A 17,056-nucleotide genomic window follows, 5' to 3' on the forward strand; every position below is an offset into this window, starting at 1 on the left:
TGTGTGTGTGTGTGTGTGTGTGTGTGTGTGTGTGTGTGTGTGTGTGTATACACACACACACACATACATACATGTATGTATATTATACCCAACTACAGTTTCTTTTGATGACTACAATGTATACACACACACACACACACACACACACACACATATAATTTTTGGCTATTACAAATGGGATCTCTCAAGGTGGAACAATGTGGACTTCCATGAAACTGCTGAGTAAATAAAAGGTAATGAAATGTGATGTAAAAAGCACTGGACCATAAGTCAGGAATTTTAATTTCATCTCCGTTGATGATAAGCTGTGTGTATTCAGGCCAGTGTCTGGGCCTTGGTTTCCACATTTGTAAAGTGATCTCAGATAAGGTTGAAGGTCTGCACCAGTTAACATTGTGGCTGTGTTGAGTTGCTTATATTCTCAAACAGTTCAATTCTGGCTCTGACCTGAGTCCCCTTGGCTGGTGGCAATCCGGGGCCTTTCTAAAGCAGCTGTAGCACATGTGATGATGGCTCGGATCCGAATGTCATCATGCATGTCCCCCAAGCCCCGCAGCAGGCCCTCTACTGTCTCATGGTGCCACTCAGTAACTATGCCACAGGGAGGGAAATGAGAAGAAAACCATCAGGTTAGAGTTAGTCTGCTTTCTCCTAGCACAATTCAAGCAAAACATTAGCTCAGACAAATAAAGGGCTCCAGGGTTCTTTGGGAAGTGACTTCTCTGATAATCCATGGGCCCTCTGGGGCAGTTCCCAAACACAACTTCACCCCCCCATCCCATTTTATATTCTATCTCTGTTTAAATAGCTCTTCATTGTTACCATATGGAAAATAATAGGGGTGATAAAACATAGTGATTAAGGGTACTTTGTTGTCAAACATACCCAGTTTGGAATCACAGTTATTAGCTGTGTAACCTTGGATGAGTTACTTAACCTCTCTGAGCTTAATATTTCTCATTTGTAAAATGGGAATGATACTAGAACCTACCATATTGAGCTACTTTGAGTATTAAATGAGTTAACTGGACAAAGTATTTAGCAAAATGCCTGACAAGGGCTCAACTGTTAGTGGTTATTGTTTCCCTGCCTTTGAGGGCTCTTCTATCTGGCTTTCAGGGTCTTCCTCACTTTATTGCTAACTTCTCTGCAAGCATCAAGTAGGTTTTTCTCAATCTCTTTCAACCCTTTTTTGTTTATCTAATCTAGTATATGTGATGGATTGCCTGTTTGTCCCACGCTAATTAAACTAGTCTCGTGTTTTGCAGGCCAGCAGCCCTGAGTCCTCAGGTCTTCTAGCTTTACACAGTCCTTGCTAGGCCTTTACTCTGCCCTTAGGCACTCAGCCTTCTACGCCCATATCTCCAAAGGCAGAATGTATAAGAATCCCAGACTCACATACACATTTTAGAAAAGGGTTATTTATACCACAGCCAACTACAGTTTCTTTTGATTACTACATTTCCATTGCTTGGGCAGCATATTTCGTCATTCCCTTCTTGCATCATTTATTGAGCATGAAGTTTCAGAGGTCATGAGACAGGCCCTGTCTGAGAAGAGTCCTCGATGTAGTGATAGTGAGTATACACAAATTTCTGAAGTCAAACCTGCCAATGCAAAGAGCCTATACGTCAACTATGATTGTGTAAAAGGCTCTTCTCTATTGTAAACTTGAGGAGGCAACCAGATTTGTATGTTTCGCAAGGAATGGATTTTGAGAGATTGAGAAACTAGTCCAAGGTAAGAACTTCCTCCCTAAAATATCTGCTATCTCTGGACCCACCCCCACCCCTTCACTTACTCAGAGCCCAGGCAGTCTTCCATTCCTGCAGCATCCGCTGCAGCACCACCAGTTCCCAAGTCACACCCTTCTCCTGGGATTTTTCCTGCTTCTTCAGCCTCCTGGTCTTAATGGGCACATCCTCCTCATCCACCTGGAGCAGCAGATCCTTGACTGGGGTGGGCAGAGCAATCCAGCGTGGGACTCCTTGCACAGGCCTGCAGGCTGTTCATTAGGGCAGTGTGAGATAGTCTTACCCCAGTGCCCTAGACCCTGTGTTCCCAGCTAGCATTAAGGCGAAACAAAACTCTTGAGAGCAGACTTTCCCATGATTATAGAGAATTAGGAAAAGTCCTGATGGCAGACATGATAAAGCCGTGCTGATGGAGGGGTGGCGTAGGGGGGGATTGAGATCTGTGCAAACCTTTTTATAAGTTTAATCTTTAGGAACATAAATATGTTTATATGTAATAAGATTTTCTCATAAAATCCAGTATCTGATATATTGCAGTTTAGGTAGAGTGTAATTGTCCATTCCTAGTTTATGAGGTTTTCTTTTTTTTTTTTTTAAGTTTATTTTAGTAATCTCTACAACCAACATGGAACTCGAACTCATGACACTGAGATCAAGAGTCGCATGTTCTTCGCTGGAGCCAGCCAGGTGCTGGTTTTATGTTTCTTTTTAATGTTTTTAATTTGGGAGAAGGACCATTGCTACAAGCTGCTAAGTTTGAAAGGTTTTAGTATCTCTGAGTTTTTCCTCATTCTGACCAATAACAGCTGGAAATTTGAGGACAGAAGAGCATATTATATAAATTTGGTTAGATTTTCTAGACTTGGTGATCTCCCTGGTGTCAAATTCAGAAAGCCTCTTCCTAAGAAGAGCAGTTGTATGGAGAAGGCAAAACAGATAAAAACTTTTCCAGATTACCAAATTCATTATCTGCTGCATCACTTATCAGTCTCATGCTCTAATCTGTCACTACCAATGGTTTGTGTTTCTTCCAAGATTTCATTCTAACACATTTAGATTTGTTCTGAATCCATTCTTCCCTTTGAGCAAGGAAGGCAGTACCATTTCTTTCTTCTAACGTAAAGAGTCTTGTGAGACTCGAGGGCAGTTTAGTTCAGATGCCCATACAGAGCATGCCCTCCGAATGGTTCTGCCGCAGGTTGGTCATACTGGAGGAGCTCAGTCACCCTGTTGAGGGCTGGCTTCCTTTCAGTATAGGGTGTGCAGCCAGAGTGGTAGAACCACATCCAGACAGGTCAGCTCCCAGGGAGTCGATACTTTGCCACATGACACTCCACCATTTCTTTCCTCTCAGCCTGCTTGAAATCCCTCCCAAGAAAGTGAGACATGGCTGGATTAGTTCCTTTCCTCCTCTGTCCCCTGCTCAGGGAGTTAAAAAAGATGTGGTGAGAAAGTCTTGAATCTCTGGTATTTAACCTCCATGGGAATAAACATGCACAACTGCCAACACTAATTCTACTTCTGGTCCTTTAAGTTCTAGGCAGGTTAAAACACACCCATTAGCCACGTTCTATGTCAAAAGTCCTCTGAAGATGGGACGCCTGGGTGGTTCACTTGGTTGGGTGTCTGACTCTTGATTTTGGTGCAGGTTGTGATCTTGTAGTTCGTGGGATGGAGCCCTGCATTGGGCTCTTCACTAATGGTGCAGAGCCTGCTTGGGATTTTCTCTCTCTTCTCTCTGCCCCTCCCCCATGCTTGCTCACTCCTCTCTCTCTCTCAAAATAAATAAATGTAAAAAAAAAAAAAGTCCTCTGAAGGGAGCACATGAAGAACCTTGTGGCTTTCTGTGGTATAAAAGGCACAGTATGCTTTTTAGCAGAAACAAATGGTGCCTTTGACTTTGTACCATAAGACCTATACTTAATATATTATAAGAACTGTAGTGATCTTGTGGGCACACTAGAGTTTTATATCATGATTTGGGGGAAATTAAGGCTATATAGCAGTAAGTACACTTTGTATCTTGAGAATTTTTGTCATTTTAAAGAAATTATCTAAGTTTTTCAATTCAATCAAAATGGAGAGTAAAATAATCTACCCACATCTAACTCCAGGAATTTTCCTATTTTTTTTTTTTCAGGTTCTCTCATACCTAGTATTTCCTGAGATAAGGAGTAAAATAGTTATAAGAAGGTGTATATATATTACTATTCTGACTTGCCTTCTCCCAGAACAATTTCAAATACTATTTACTTAAAGTAGGCTCCACACCCAACGTGGGGCTTGAAACTCATGACCCTGAGATCAAGAGTTGCAGGCTCTACCTATGGAGCCAGTCAGGTGCCCCCAATTTCAAACACTATTTAAAAAAAGAAGTTTGGGAAAGATTCCACAGCTTCTGTTCATTAAATATTCCGGGGCGCCTGGGTGGCGCAGTCGGTTAAGCGTCCGACTTCAGCCGGGTCACGATCTCGCGGTCCGGGAGTTCGAGCCCCGCATCAGGCTCTGGGCTGATGGCTCGGAGCCTGGAGCCTGTTTCCGATTCTGTGTCTCCCTCTCTCTCTGCCCCTCGCCCGTTCATGCTCTGTCTCTCTCTGTCCCAAAAATAAATAAACGTTGAAAAAAAAATTTTTTTAAGATTCTATGTTCTAGGGAAGAAGAGAGCAGGCATCTAGCACACTAGGGAAAAAATGCCTGTGAGGCAGGTGGTGAGGCATCTGAATGCAGCAGGGGGGTTTCTTTTTTTAATAACATCTTTGTGGTAGAATTCACATACTATAAAATTCATCCTTTTAAAATGTATACATTTCAGGGGTGCCTGGGTGGCTCAGTTGGTTAAGCATCAGACTTCAGCTCAGGTCATGATCTCACACCCTGTGAGTTCAAGCCCTGCATCGGGCTCTGTGCTGACAGCTCAGAGCCTGGAGCCTGCTTCAGATTCTGTGTCTCCCCCTCTGTCTGCCCCTCCCCTGCTCATGCTCTGTCACTCTCTGTCTCAAAAATTAAAAAAAAAAACAAAAACAAAAAAAAAAAAATTAAAAAAAGTTAAATGTATACATTTCAGTGGTTTTTAATATATTCACAGAGTTGTACAACTATCACAACGTCTAATTTTAGGATATTTTTATCCCCCCAGAAAGAAACCCTGTGCCTATTCCTCACTTCCTGCAGCAACCTGATCAACTTTCTGTCTCTGTGGATTCACCTCTTTTCAGAGGGGAGGACATAAACAATCCAGTTGGCTTCTGGGAAGGTAGTATACTAATAATAAATCCTTGAGTTTGTATAGAACTTAATGGTTTACAAAATGCATTCACAAAGTCCCCTAAGTATCAATAAATATCACAAAAATCAGTATTACAAAAGTGCTTTGCTGTAGGGACAATTAGTAGCTCTAATGAAGCTAGTGAAGCCCCAGAAGGTGATTTGCATAGACCCAATCAAAAGCTTTGTTGGGGTGCTTTCTCCACCACTACCATTAGTTTCTGTTCGCCAGGAGGCCCATTGGAGCAGTGACACTGCAAAGGGAAGGGTCATGGGACATGGAAGCATAGTCCCTTGGAGGATGGGCACTTTTTGTTTCATAAGCTCATTTCCTAGCCATCTCTCTTCCCTCTCTCAGAATCAAGAATGATACTCTCTTTTTGAAGATTTTTTTTAAGTAATCTCTACACCCAATGTGGGACTCTAACAACCCAGAGATCAAGAATTGCATGCTCTGGGTTCCTGGTGGCTTGGTTGAGTGTCTCACTCTTGATTCCAGCTCAAGTTATGACCCCAGGGTCATGGAATTGGGGGGCCCCCCCCCCCGGCATTGGGCTCTGTGCTGAGCATGGTGCCTGCTTAAGATTCTCTCTTGGGATGCATGGGTGGCTCAGTTGGTTAAGTGTCTGACTCTTGATTTCAGCTCAGATCATGATCTCACGATTTGTGGGTTTGAGCCCCTAAGTCGGGCTCTGTGCTGATAGTGAGGAGCCTGCTTGTGATTCTCCCTCTCTCTCTCTCTCCCAAAATAAATAAACTTAAAAAAAAAAAAGCTATAAGAAACCTGTAACAAAAACAAGAAAAAATTTTTGAAAAAGATTCTCCTTTTTCATGCTCTACCAACTGAGCCAGCCAGGCACCCCAAGAATGATATAAAACAAATTTAGAACAGAGGATGACCCTAGTATCTGAGGCAGGTATGGGTCTGAGAATGGAATGGGACGGTAGAGCCAGCCCAAAGGGACAGGACAGTGCTGGATCAAGGGTTCAATGTACTTCTCCTGAAAGTAAAAGAAGAAAATGGACCTGCCTCATTGGTAATTATCAGCCCTAAATCTCTTGGTTACATCTAAATTTGACCTGATTTCAACTGAATGGATGTTCCACAAAGGTTCTTCCTAGTTACAGTTAGTGTTTTATAATTTTATGAGATGATTTTTAGTTGGCAGGAAGCAACTCCGCTACATGCTGGTGATGCCCAGCCTATAAAACAGGGTCCTTAAAAGAAATAGCCACACTTCCCTCATCACCCCTATTATCCACTTCCCGCTTACGTGCTTCAGGAACTGGCTGGGAAGTCCACCTTTCTGGGGTTTCAGGGAAAACTTTGGAGAGCTGTTTCTTGTACCTATTGAAGTTTTCCAGGAAAATATGGTCTCTCTTTGCACCAATCTGGTGGATGACCTGGACTTTATCTGTGAACAGATAAATAAGGAGTCCTTAGTACCACCCTCCTTCCTGTCTTGCTGGGTTTTCAGTCACCAGGATCAGACCCAATTTCCTTTTGCTTTACTCTAAGCTCTTAGGACTTACGACTACCATGATGTGGGGGCATCCCTTGAAGGTGATTGTTGCTTGGAAATATGAGCTGGTGGCTTCATAGAGGCTTGAAACCAAAGCAGAACCTGTCTAACTTACAGGCATTGTCCCCTATTAAAAGTTAAGTACTAATAAAGGGAGATTTAATTCATTTCCTACCATTCATAAATACCTTCATCTGAATAATTCTGTTAAATGCTTTAGGAAGACTTTCAGTTGACAGTTTAGGAAGAAGATGGGGGCAAGGAAGAATAAACAGCTTCGAACATACAGACCTAGATCATGTATCTTGGAAGCCCAAGCGTCTAAAGGATAGCAAGATGGAAGGGGAAGGTAGTGGACATTTACTGACCATGAGCCAAGAAGCATTATAGATGCTTTCTTGTCTGTTCTTTACTTGAGGTGCATTTTTGTTAATATCATTTTACAAATAAGGTCCATAAGGCTCAGAGGGATTACATAACTTACTGAAGGTTAGTGGAAAGGTGCTAAGCCAGGCTCCACTAGACTCCAAATCCCACAATTTTTTTCTAACATAGCACCTCAATGGGGGATTATCTCAAAGGGAAAGAAAGAAGACAAGAGGTAGTTGTTCTCAGAGCCAAATCTGTTTACTTTATGACCCCACCCTCCACAGCCTCCTTAGTAACAGAAAGGGATAGAGAAAGGGGAAGAGGGAAAACAGTTTCGCCTGCACCAGATACCTGCCTGCCCCTCTTTCCCCCCCCCCCCCCCAAAAAAAAATCTGTGCTGGTAACTAGGGGATGTTGCCATGAACACCTTGGTCATCCAGAGCCTCTTGTCCACACTCATGACTGTTTCATCCCCTGGCTACTTTCCACCTCCCTGCTCCATGTCCACCCAGCCCCCAGCACGGCACCCCAGCTCTATTACCAAAGTATATTTCCTGTTCCAAGGTGTTGTCTGTGGAGTAAGCAAACTTTCCAGCTCGAGGATTCACCTGTCGAAAGTACCTCTGGTTCGGGGGCTGGCAGATGTTCTTTCCTTTGATACCCTCAGCAGTCTTATTGTTGCCAGGCATAGGTTCACCTGTCTGCACTTGAGGCAAGTAATTGGGCAATCTTAGCAGAAGGGAGAGAGGGAGAGAAGGGAAAGGTGGGAGATGGACCTTCTGCTTTCCATCAGACCCACAGCTCCTCTTTAAGCTCACCTCATACACACGAGCATCTGGAAAACACCTATGTTTAACTATTCACTTTGCTCCCAAGATACCCTATGAAGGTACCTATCAGCAGCCAACTTCTCTTCCTCTAATAGAGCCACTCCAGTAGCCACTGGACAGTATGACAGAGTGGCCATGCTCCCAGCATTACCCTTTTTAAAAAAAAACAAAAACAACAACAACATTGGTGCCTTTAGAGATTGCACTGATGTGGGGAAGGGAACCAATTCTATATTATTTCACTTTATTATGTATGTGCTTATTTCATGCCTGTCCACCCCGTGAACATATAAGCTCCTTAAAGGTTCCATATCTCTCGTTTACGGTGTATTCCCAGCACTTTGCAGAGTACCTGGCAAGTAGTGGGAATGCAGTTTATATATCTAATAAATGGACAAATTAACGGATTCCCACTTTTAGTTCGCTTTTGGGAATCAGGGACATTAGACTAGCTCCAGTCTTCCATCTAGCTATAAATGAGAAGGAAGCAACCAGAAATATGCAGTAATCTTCCCTCAAATTGTTTAGTTCTCTGTCCTGCTGCCAGTTCGTTTTTGAGGCACTGACACATTGGCTCCTTAGTTCAAAGCGAGGCAGGACCAAACCTTATTTTCCCCATGGATACATTTCTGGGAGCACCTGGATAGTAACTGGATCAGCAGAATCGCTCAGTCTTTTAGGAAAGGCCCAAAACCAACCCCTTTACAGGCAGTGGTTCTCAACTGGGAGTGACTTTGTCCCTTAAGGGGACATGTGTCAATGACTGGAGACCTCTCTGGTTGTCACAACTACAGAGTGTTACTGGCATCCAGTGGGGTGTTACTAAACATCTTACAAGGTATAAGGCAGACCCCCACAACAGGATTATCCAGTCCAGGATGTCAGTAGTGCCTAGGCTGTGAAACCTTACTTGAAGGAGATCTTAGAGAGTAGGTTGGCAGTGGAGAACTCCAAGAGGTTGATAGGACAGCACATTCTGAAATAAGGAATGTGAACTAACGCAGGAGTCCTGGAAGGGGAGCCAAGCATTCTCAAAGGTGTGCCAGAGGCCTCAGCCAGTCTACCTATAGTAAACAGGAAGCAGCAGCTCTGGCTTCTTTTTCTCCTGGATTGGCAGGATAACACTTCGATCCTCAAATTCTGCTGTTTCTTCTTCTTCCAGCTGTTTCAAGAGCTCCAGGTCACTGGTGGAAGAAAGCTCATCCCGGATGTGGCTCCAGTCGTACTGCTGGTGCAGAAAGCTCTGCCACTTGTTGGGGGATACCTGAGACCTTAGGGGACGCTTGCTCTGGATCCATCGGGCAGTGCGCTTGTTCAGCTTTTCCAGCACGATGGCTTCCCAGGCTCTGGCCTCCTTCTCAGGAGGTGGAAGCCAGGCTTCCCTCACTTCCAGGTTCACATCTGGAGAAAGTGACAGACCTAGCACATCCGGATCCCTGAAGGAATGAGGGATGAGAGGGCAAGGTTTTTCCTGGACTACACTTGCTGGCTTTGATTCCTTCAGCTGCTTCTTAAGTTCAGCAGAGCTTTCTGTCTTCACAGCCTGGGAGGTGACCCTTGCTGAGGGACCTGAAGAACCCAAGAACTTGAAGCTGATAGGTTTCTCATATTGGGCCCTCCTGATCTGGGTAGGCTGCATGATGTGGTCTGCATTATAGAGATGGTCAAAGTTGTACTGGCTAAAAGGGATGCTGGAAAGCCCTCGCTGCCACACCACCTCCTCAGAGAAGGTAAGGTTTGTAGCAGCCTTTTTCAGATATTGGTTCTTGAGGTGCACACAGCGATGTGGGCTAAAGTGGTAGACTGGAGGTACACTGGAGACAGAGGCACATTCCTCCTTGTTCCTTGGTTTCGAAGGGGTAAAGATCATGCCCCATCCCAGCCGTGGGGGGAGTGACTGATGGAAATGGTGGGAAAGAAAGGTCTTTCCATGTTGGGTTCTGGTCATCCTTTCCCAGCAAAGGCTTCCTTCCATACTCCCTGGTCCAGATGCAGGGTTTGGAGGTGTGACCAGGTATCTGTTGAGGAGATGGGAGGAACTGGTGAGAGCTCTAGGTCAGCAGAAATTGGTAGGCCATAGCAGTACAGAAAGGGAAGAAATGGGAAGACAGATAAGGGGAGCAGGGGTGGGTCCGAGTGGGGAGAAGCCATGTGAATTAGAAGAGGGACAAAAAAAAAAAAAAGAAGAAGAAATGGTGAACATTCTAAATATTCCTTGTATCAGCCCCTTGCTTCCAGTTCTGCCATTTGTTCTCAAATCTCAGCCCTTCATTTTTCCTCAAATATTGCTTTATGTATGTTCAAAAGGCTTATTTATAGCATAAAGTTCAGATACCTCAGCTTGGCATTCAGGGTTCTCCATGAGTGTGACCCCAGTTTATGACCTTGTCCGACTGTAACCTCTTGAGTCTCTTAGCTCATCTCCACCCATCGCTCCCTCCACAGAGTGGAGCTTCCTTCTGTGCCCACTGTGTGTGTTAGCACACTCCATCCTTGACAAATTCTGTCCATTCTTCCAGGCCTAGGTCAGTTCCTACCTGCTCCACAACTTTCTTGACCTTATCCAGGCCTCCATGTCCCACACAAATTTATAAATCACTCCTACTCTGTACCAGTTTCTTATCTGTGTTTTTAGTTCCAGTATAGTTAACATACAGCATTAGTTTCAGGTGTACAATTCACTGATTCTGTACCAGTAATTTTAACTCTCAATCCTGTGACACCTCACATTGTTAAATATTCGGCTAACTGTACTGTCCAAGGATCATGTCTTCTGTCTCTGCTGCCCTTCCAAAGCCCCCAGTACTTTACCATCTTACTACATAGTCCTCACTGTTAAAGTATCTAACAGCTACAGGGTATTTCACCAAGTAGCTAAATCACCTCCTCCTTAATTACTGGGGCAAGCTGTTTCCATGTTTTAGCTAGCTTACATTTACTGCTTTTTTAAAAATTTTCCTTCTGGGGTGCTTGAGTGGCTTGGTCAGTTAAGCGTCTCTGACTTTTGGTTTCAGCTCAGGCCATGATCTCACGGTTTTGTGAATTTGAGCCCCACGTTGGGCTCTATGCTGGCAGGGTGGAGCCTGCTTGGGATTCTCTCTGTTCCTCTCTCTCTGCCCCTCCCTGACTTGCACGGTCTCTGTCTCTCTCAAGGTAAATAAACTTAAAAAAAAAAATTTTTTTTTAAATTTTTTTCCTTCTGGGGGCACCTGAGTGGCTCATTCAGTTAAGTGTTGGACTCGATTTTGGCTGAGGTCATGATCTCAGTTTTCACGAATTTGAACCCCACGTCAGGCTCTGCGCTGACAGCGTAGAGCCTGCTTGGGATGCTCCCTCTCTTTCTTCCCCTCCCATAAAAATAAATAAACAAACATTAAAAAAATTTTCCTTCTGAATTCCTTCATCTAATAATGATAATTGACAATAATGGAGTACAGATGTACCTCAGGGATATTGTGGGTTTTTTTCCAGACCACTGCAGTCAAGCAAATATCATAATAAAAGTGAGTCTAATGGATTTTTTGGTTTCCCAAGTGCATGTAAAAGTTAAATTTTAATTGACTGAGTATGCAATAGCATTATGTTTAATAAACAACGTTCAGGGGCGCCTGGGTGGCTCAACTGGCGAGGCGTCCGATTTGGGCTCAGGTCATGATCTTACGGTTCATGAGTTTGAGCCCCGCATCGGACTCTGCGCTGACAGAGCCTGCTTGAGATTCTCTCTGTTTCTGCCCTTCCCCCACTTGCTCTCTTTCTCTTTCTCTCTCTCAAAATAAATAAATAAACTTAAAAAAAATGTTCATACCTTAATTAAAAAATGGTAACCATCATCTGTGCTTTCAGTGAGTCATGATCAGAGATCACCATAACAAATACAATAATAATGAAAAAGTCTGAAGTATTGCAAGAATTACCAAAATGTGACACAGAAACACAGAGTAAACAAATGCTGTTGAAAAAAATGGAAGTGATAGACACAGGGTTGCCACAAACCTTCAATTTGTAAAAAATGCAATCTCTGTGAATTGCATTAAGGTAAAGCACAATAAAATGAGGTGTGCCTGCAATTTGCTAAGGGCTTTACATGGGGAAGATATTACAGTCTTGAATGTGAATGGGAAGAAGTTGAGGCTCAGAGTGGTTAAGTAAATTGCTTCAGGTCACATAGGCCATAAGAAGAAGAGCCAGGTTTTAAACCTAGTTGCCAGATTCCAACTTAAGAGCACTTCACCTCCATGCCACATTGGCTTCCCAGGGCTTGATTGATGATGATGATGATGATGATGATGATTGATTGATTGATTGATTATTTTTACTTTCTTCTGTGTATGAAATCTGACCTATTGGTGTACTTCTTTTTGTTAAGAGCCTGCTGTTATCTAGATGTCACTCAAATTAAGTCATACGTGATTAATATGATATCCCGCCAGGATTTTTTGCACATAAGACTAAGTTTAGTTGTTCCATCTCTTCACAACCATGAAGGCAACATGGCCATGAGGGCACTGAGTATTTTATAAGTTAATGTAAAAAAGTTATGGCAAGGTTAGAAGGTGGTCACAAGTGATACTTTTCCTGAAACAGTGCCTACTCTTACTGGTTGAAGATGAATTGTTAGATGAAAACAATATTAGTGTTCTTGTGCCTTGTGTATTGCCTAATAGAACATTTTATCATTCTTAACACGTCAGTGTGTCAATATCTTGCTCCTACAATAGGAGGCATTTGATCCTAAACACCTGAAAAACAGATAAGGACTAGTTTTGCCCCAAGATGACTATATGGAATGATTTTGGATGTCCCAAAATACATATATATACACTCTTTGGCCTGTGACACACAGAATCTTTGGTTACAGTGCCAGCATCCCAGAGAGAATACCATGTTAGCATTGCCATTTTTTGTAAATTCTCAAGGGATAGTTATTCTCATCTAATAAGGCAGATTGGTGAAAAGAGGAATAATACCTGATGTGTTTTGAAAAGAAATGAGGACAGGACAAATGTTGAAGGGTTTTGTCAAAAGCGACTTGTCCTAGATGGACACTGGGTCAGAAGACAAGTGTAAGGCCAAGTTATGCACTTCCCAGCCATGTTACCTTGGGGATGTGATTTAATATCTCTAGTTTGTCTCAGTTTGCCAATCTGAAAATAGAGTTTGATACCTAATTTGGTGTAGATATGAAGCTCAAAATTAAGGAGCAAGTATGAAAGGGTTTTTTTTTTTGCAAGCTTCAAAGTATTACACAACTAAGAGGAACTGTTAACTGATTTACAGTATGGACTATTGCCGCCAGAAGGCAAGTCTCTGGGGTCCCACAGTTAGATGGTGCATTGGGCACTTAGGGAACAGGTTAGGATTATTGGGGCCCTAGGCAATTAAAAGAGAAGGTGGATAGAGAGGGAAGAAAAAAACCTATGAATGGAGTTTGGAGGCTCCATATTATCCAAACTTAAATGTTACCTAGACCAACACTGAGGCACAAACATCCCCTTAAGAACCAAAAGCAGGGGGAGCCTGGCTGGCATAGCCAGTAGAGCATGCGACTCTTGATCTCAGGGCCATGAGTTCAAGCCCCACGTTGGGCATGGAGCCTACTTTAAAACAAAACAAAACAAAACAAAACAGGGTGGCAGGTCCAGGTGCCTTTGTATACTGAGAGCATAAGAAATTGAATACATGGCATCCTGTAGTCAAACCTGGGATAACTGCAGACCAGGCCCCACAATCTGGTAAACAGCAACATTATCTCTGTGCCTCTCAGAACCAGGCTAGACAGGCAGGAGTGGGGCTGGAAGGGCTAGGCCACGTGCCTCCAAGTAAAACCTAATAGAAGAATCCAGATTCAAAATGAGTGATATCTCAGAGGTTCCAAATTTTCCCCTACCCTCACCCCCTGGTCTGGTACCTTTATTCTCCAGAAATAATTAAAGTGGGCTGAATGATTCATGTCAAAAGGAGTAATACCTTGCTCATGCTCTGTCTCTGTCTCAAAAATAAACGTTAAGAAATTTTTAAAAATGAGGAATCCTGTGTGCTACACCCCAGAATATTGATTGAGTAGGCTGCAAGTGAGGCCTAGAAATCTGTATTTTAACCAGCTCTCACAGGTGTTCATACACATTAAATTGAGAGAAGCCATAGCCCCAAGAGCTAATTTTTTTTTAACGTTTTATTTATTTTTGAGACAGGGAGAGACAGAGCATGAACAGGGGAGGGTCAGAGATAGGGAGACACAGAATCTGAAACAGGCTCCAGGCTCCGAGCTGTCAGCACAGAGCCCGACGCGGGGCTCGAACTCACAGACCGCGAGATCATGACCTGAGCTGAAGTCGGCCGCTCAACTGACTGAGCCACCCAGGCGCCCCCCCCAAGAGCTATATTTGGGATATCTGAAAGAAGCTTGGTGGTGGGGAGAGCAGGATCAGGGAACACAGCCTCAACTTGGCTTGACTCACACCCCTCTCTCTGCTGCCTCTTTTTCATCAGAAAGTTCCTTCATTTTTTTCCCCTCTACTTTCTAATTACTATTCCTTGCCATGTACTCACACAGATATACTGCCGACTCCTGAGATTACTAAGGTAACTGCCAGAAAGATGACTCTGTTCCAACTCTTATATCTTGCAAATATCAAAACTGAGGCCCAGAGAGGAAAAACATGACTAAGATAACAGTAGTGGTTGATACCTGAAGTAATACCCTTTTGACGCCTAATCAAAATCTTTTCAACTACTTCAGGCTGTCTTATATCATTCAGCTGACAAAAACTCTTTTCAGGTACTGGTAAAATAGAAGTGTTTTGAAATTACCTTCAAAATGGCCTCCTACAACACAGTCATCAAAAAGCATCTTAAACCTTCTGTAGTTTCTTAGGTTCCAAAGCTGTTTATATTGGTTACCAGGCAACCACCTCTTTACAATTCCATGAGTCTACTCACAGAATTTGCAGGTTCAATCAGTGGTATCTTCGACTATTTATTTAATTTCCTTTTGTAAACAACTTCGGGAAATTGCCTTGTATTTATTGATTGATGCCACAATGGATTCCTTAGTCATCCTTTGAAAATAAACCCCTAGATGTGTGCTGCTCAATTTTTTCCCCCACTAGGCTTCATAAGTACTGCTGAGAAAAGGCAAAGCAGTGAACACATGAACACCCAGCTCTGGCATGAAGATCACTAGGCTGATAGAACAAACCGTAAAGTAGAATGGGTCTGTCTTTGGGGTCTTTTCTGTTCCCCTTTCATCACCACCCCCCACTGAATCCCCTTCCTTCACATAGTTCAATTCCATCTCCCCTGGTCCCCAAATCCTGGCTAGATTATCAGCTGATGACACTATTTTTACAAAGGGATTCTTCAAATCCCCTATTTCTAATAGTAAAATCCCAGACTTCCAGAATACGAGTCTTCAGGAGTTCCTTTACAGAACGAATTTGTCCTGACGGTAGGGAAGATTTCTGGGCATAAGGTTCTGTCTGTTGTGTTGACCTGGGGCCATGCTATCCAGGTGGTTACCACTGAGAGAAATGAGCACTACCAAGTGAGAAAATGAGCACTCACTTCAGTGCCTGGGCTCAAGCTGTGCTCAGACCCTGGGACCCTTACAAAAGGGTGAAAAGACATGGTCTCTGAGATGAAAAGACTGAAAGACTTAAAAAATATTAAACAGAATTTGGGCACCTGGGTGGCTCAGTCAGTTAAGCACCTGACTTCGACTCAGGTCATGATCTCACGGTTCGTGATTTCTAGCCCCGCGCTGGGCTCTTTGCTGACAGCTCCGAGCCTGGAGCCCGCTTCGGATTGTGTGTCTCCCTCTCTGCCCTGCCCTTGCTCACATTCTGTCCCTCTCTCTCTCTTAAAAATAAATAAAAACATTTTAAAAAATTAAAACAGGGGCGCCTGGGTGGCTCAGTTGGTTCAACTTCGGTTCAGGTCATGATCTTACAGTTCGTGAGTTCGAGCCCCATGTCCGGCTCTTGGCTGCCAGCAAGGAGCCTGGAGCTAGCCCACTTTGGGTTCTGTGTCTCCCTTTCTCTCTGCCCCTCCCCTGCTCACATTCTGTCTCTGTCTCTCAAAAAGAAATAAATGTTAAAAAAATTTTTTTTAATTAAACAGAATTACCATGTGATCCAGCAATCCTACTACTTCTGCGTATATACCCAAAAGAATTGAAAACAGGGGCTCTTATACAGGTATTTGTACACTCATGTTCATAGCAGTACATTCACAATAGTAAATGTGAAAACAACCCCATATCCATCAGTAGATGGATAAACAAAATGCGTTGCATACATGCAGCAGAATATTATTCAGCGTTAAAAAAGAAGGAATTTCTGATACATGCTACATATGTGGATGGACCTGAAAGACACACTAACTGAAATAAGCAGACACAAAGGGACACATACTGAATGATTCCACTTATATGAGGTAACTAGAGCAATCAAATTCCTAGAGACAGAAAGTGGTTTCCAGGGGCTGTGGGGGGTTTTCAGTTTGGGTGATGAAAAAGTTCTGGAGATGGACAGTGGTGATGGTTGCACAACAATGTGAGTGTATTTAACTATACACTTAAAAATGGTTAAAATGAGGGTGCCTGGGCTCTGTCCATTGGGTGTCCAACTATTGGTCTTTTTGTTTTTCAATTTTTTTTTAACATTTTATTTTTTGAGAGACAGAGAGTGTGAGCAGGGGAGGGGCAGAGAGAGAGGGAGACACAGAATCCAAAACAGACTCCAGGCTCTGAGCAGTCAGCACAGAGCCTGATGTGGGCCTTGAACCCACAGACATGGTATCATGACCTGAGCTGAAGTCAGACACTCAACCAACTGAGCCACCAGGCACCCCTCTGCTTGGGTCTTGATCTCCAGGTCATGGGTTTGGGCCCTGCTCTGGGCAGGAAGCCCACTTAAAACAAAATGGTTAAAATGGCACATTTTATGTTGCTATATACAATTAAAAAAATACTGTTTAATTATAAAAGCCATGTTATTTCTGATAGAAATTATGGACAAAGAAGAAAATTAAAACTACCCAAAATACAGGATGCCTGGGTGGCTCAGTTGGTTAAGGGTCCACCTTGATTTCAGCCTAGGTCATGATCTCACAGTGATGGGATCATGCCCCACATCAGGCTCCAAGTTGAGCCTGCTTGGGATTCTGTCTCTTCCTCTGCCCTTCCCTCGTGCTTGTGTGTGCGCTCCCAAAATAAACTTAAAAAAAAAAAAAAAGACATTTAAAGCATAATGGTTTAGAGCACAGACTCTGGAATCTGATTGCAGAGATATAAATCCCAGTATATCTAGTTGCTTGA

General features: G+C 43.2%; 1 protein-coding gene across 3 annotated transcripts in view; it reads right to left on the reverse strand.

Annotated features, from left to right (window-relative positions):
• HEATR4 (HEAT repeat containing 4) overlaps nt 1–17,056 on the reverse strand; it is a 50,933-nt gene that overhangs the window by 32,402 nt on the left and 1,475 nt on the right. For 2 of the 3 annotated variants that reach the window (XM_040477612.1, XM_040477614.1), the window contains exons 2-6: nt 8,805–9,758; nt 7,452–7,639; nt 6,293–6,433; nt 1,802–2,005; nt 448–591 (exon numbers count right to left, since the gene is read on the reverse strand). In XM_040477612.1, coding sequence (XP_040333546.1) covers nt 448–591; nt 1,802–2,005; nt 6,293–6,433; nt 7,452–7,639; nt 8,805–9,715 — 1,588 coding nt within the window. In that variant the 5' untranslated portion in view covers nt 9,716–9,758. Of the gene's footprint in view, nt 1–447; nt 592–1,801; nt 2,006–6,292; nt 6,434–7,451; nt 7,640–8,804; nt 9,759–14,428; nt 14,573–17,056 lie in introns of those variants that run through there. The other variant, XM_040477613.1, reaches the window with a different exon arrangement.

This window comes from Herpailurus yagouaroundi, unplaced genomic scaffold (genome assembly GCF_014898765.1).
Source record: "Herpailurus yagouaroundi ecotype Mexico unplaced genomic scaffold, PumYag 141, whole genome shotgun sequence".
NCBI lineage: Eukaryota > Metazoa > Chordata > Mammalia > Carnivora > Felidae > Herpailurus > Herpailurus yagouaroundi.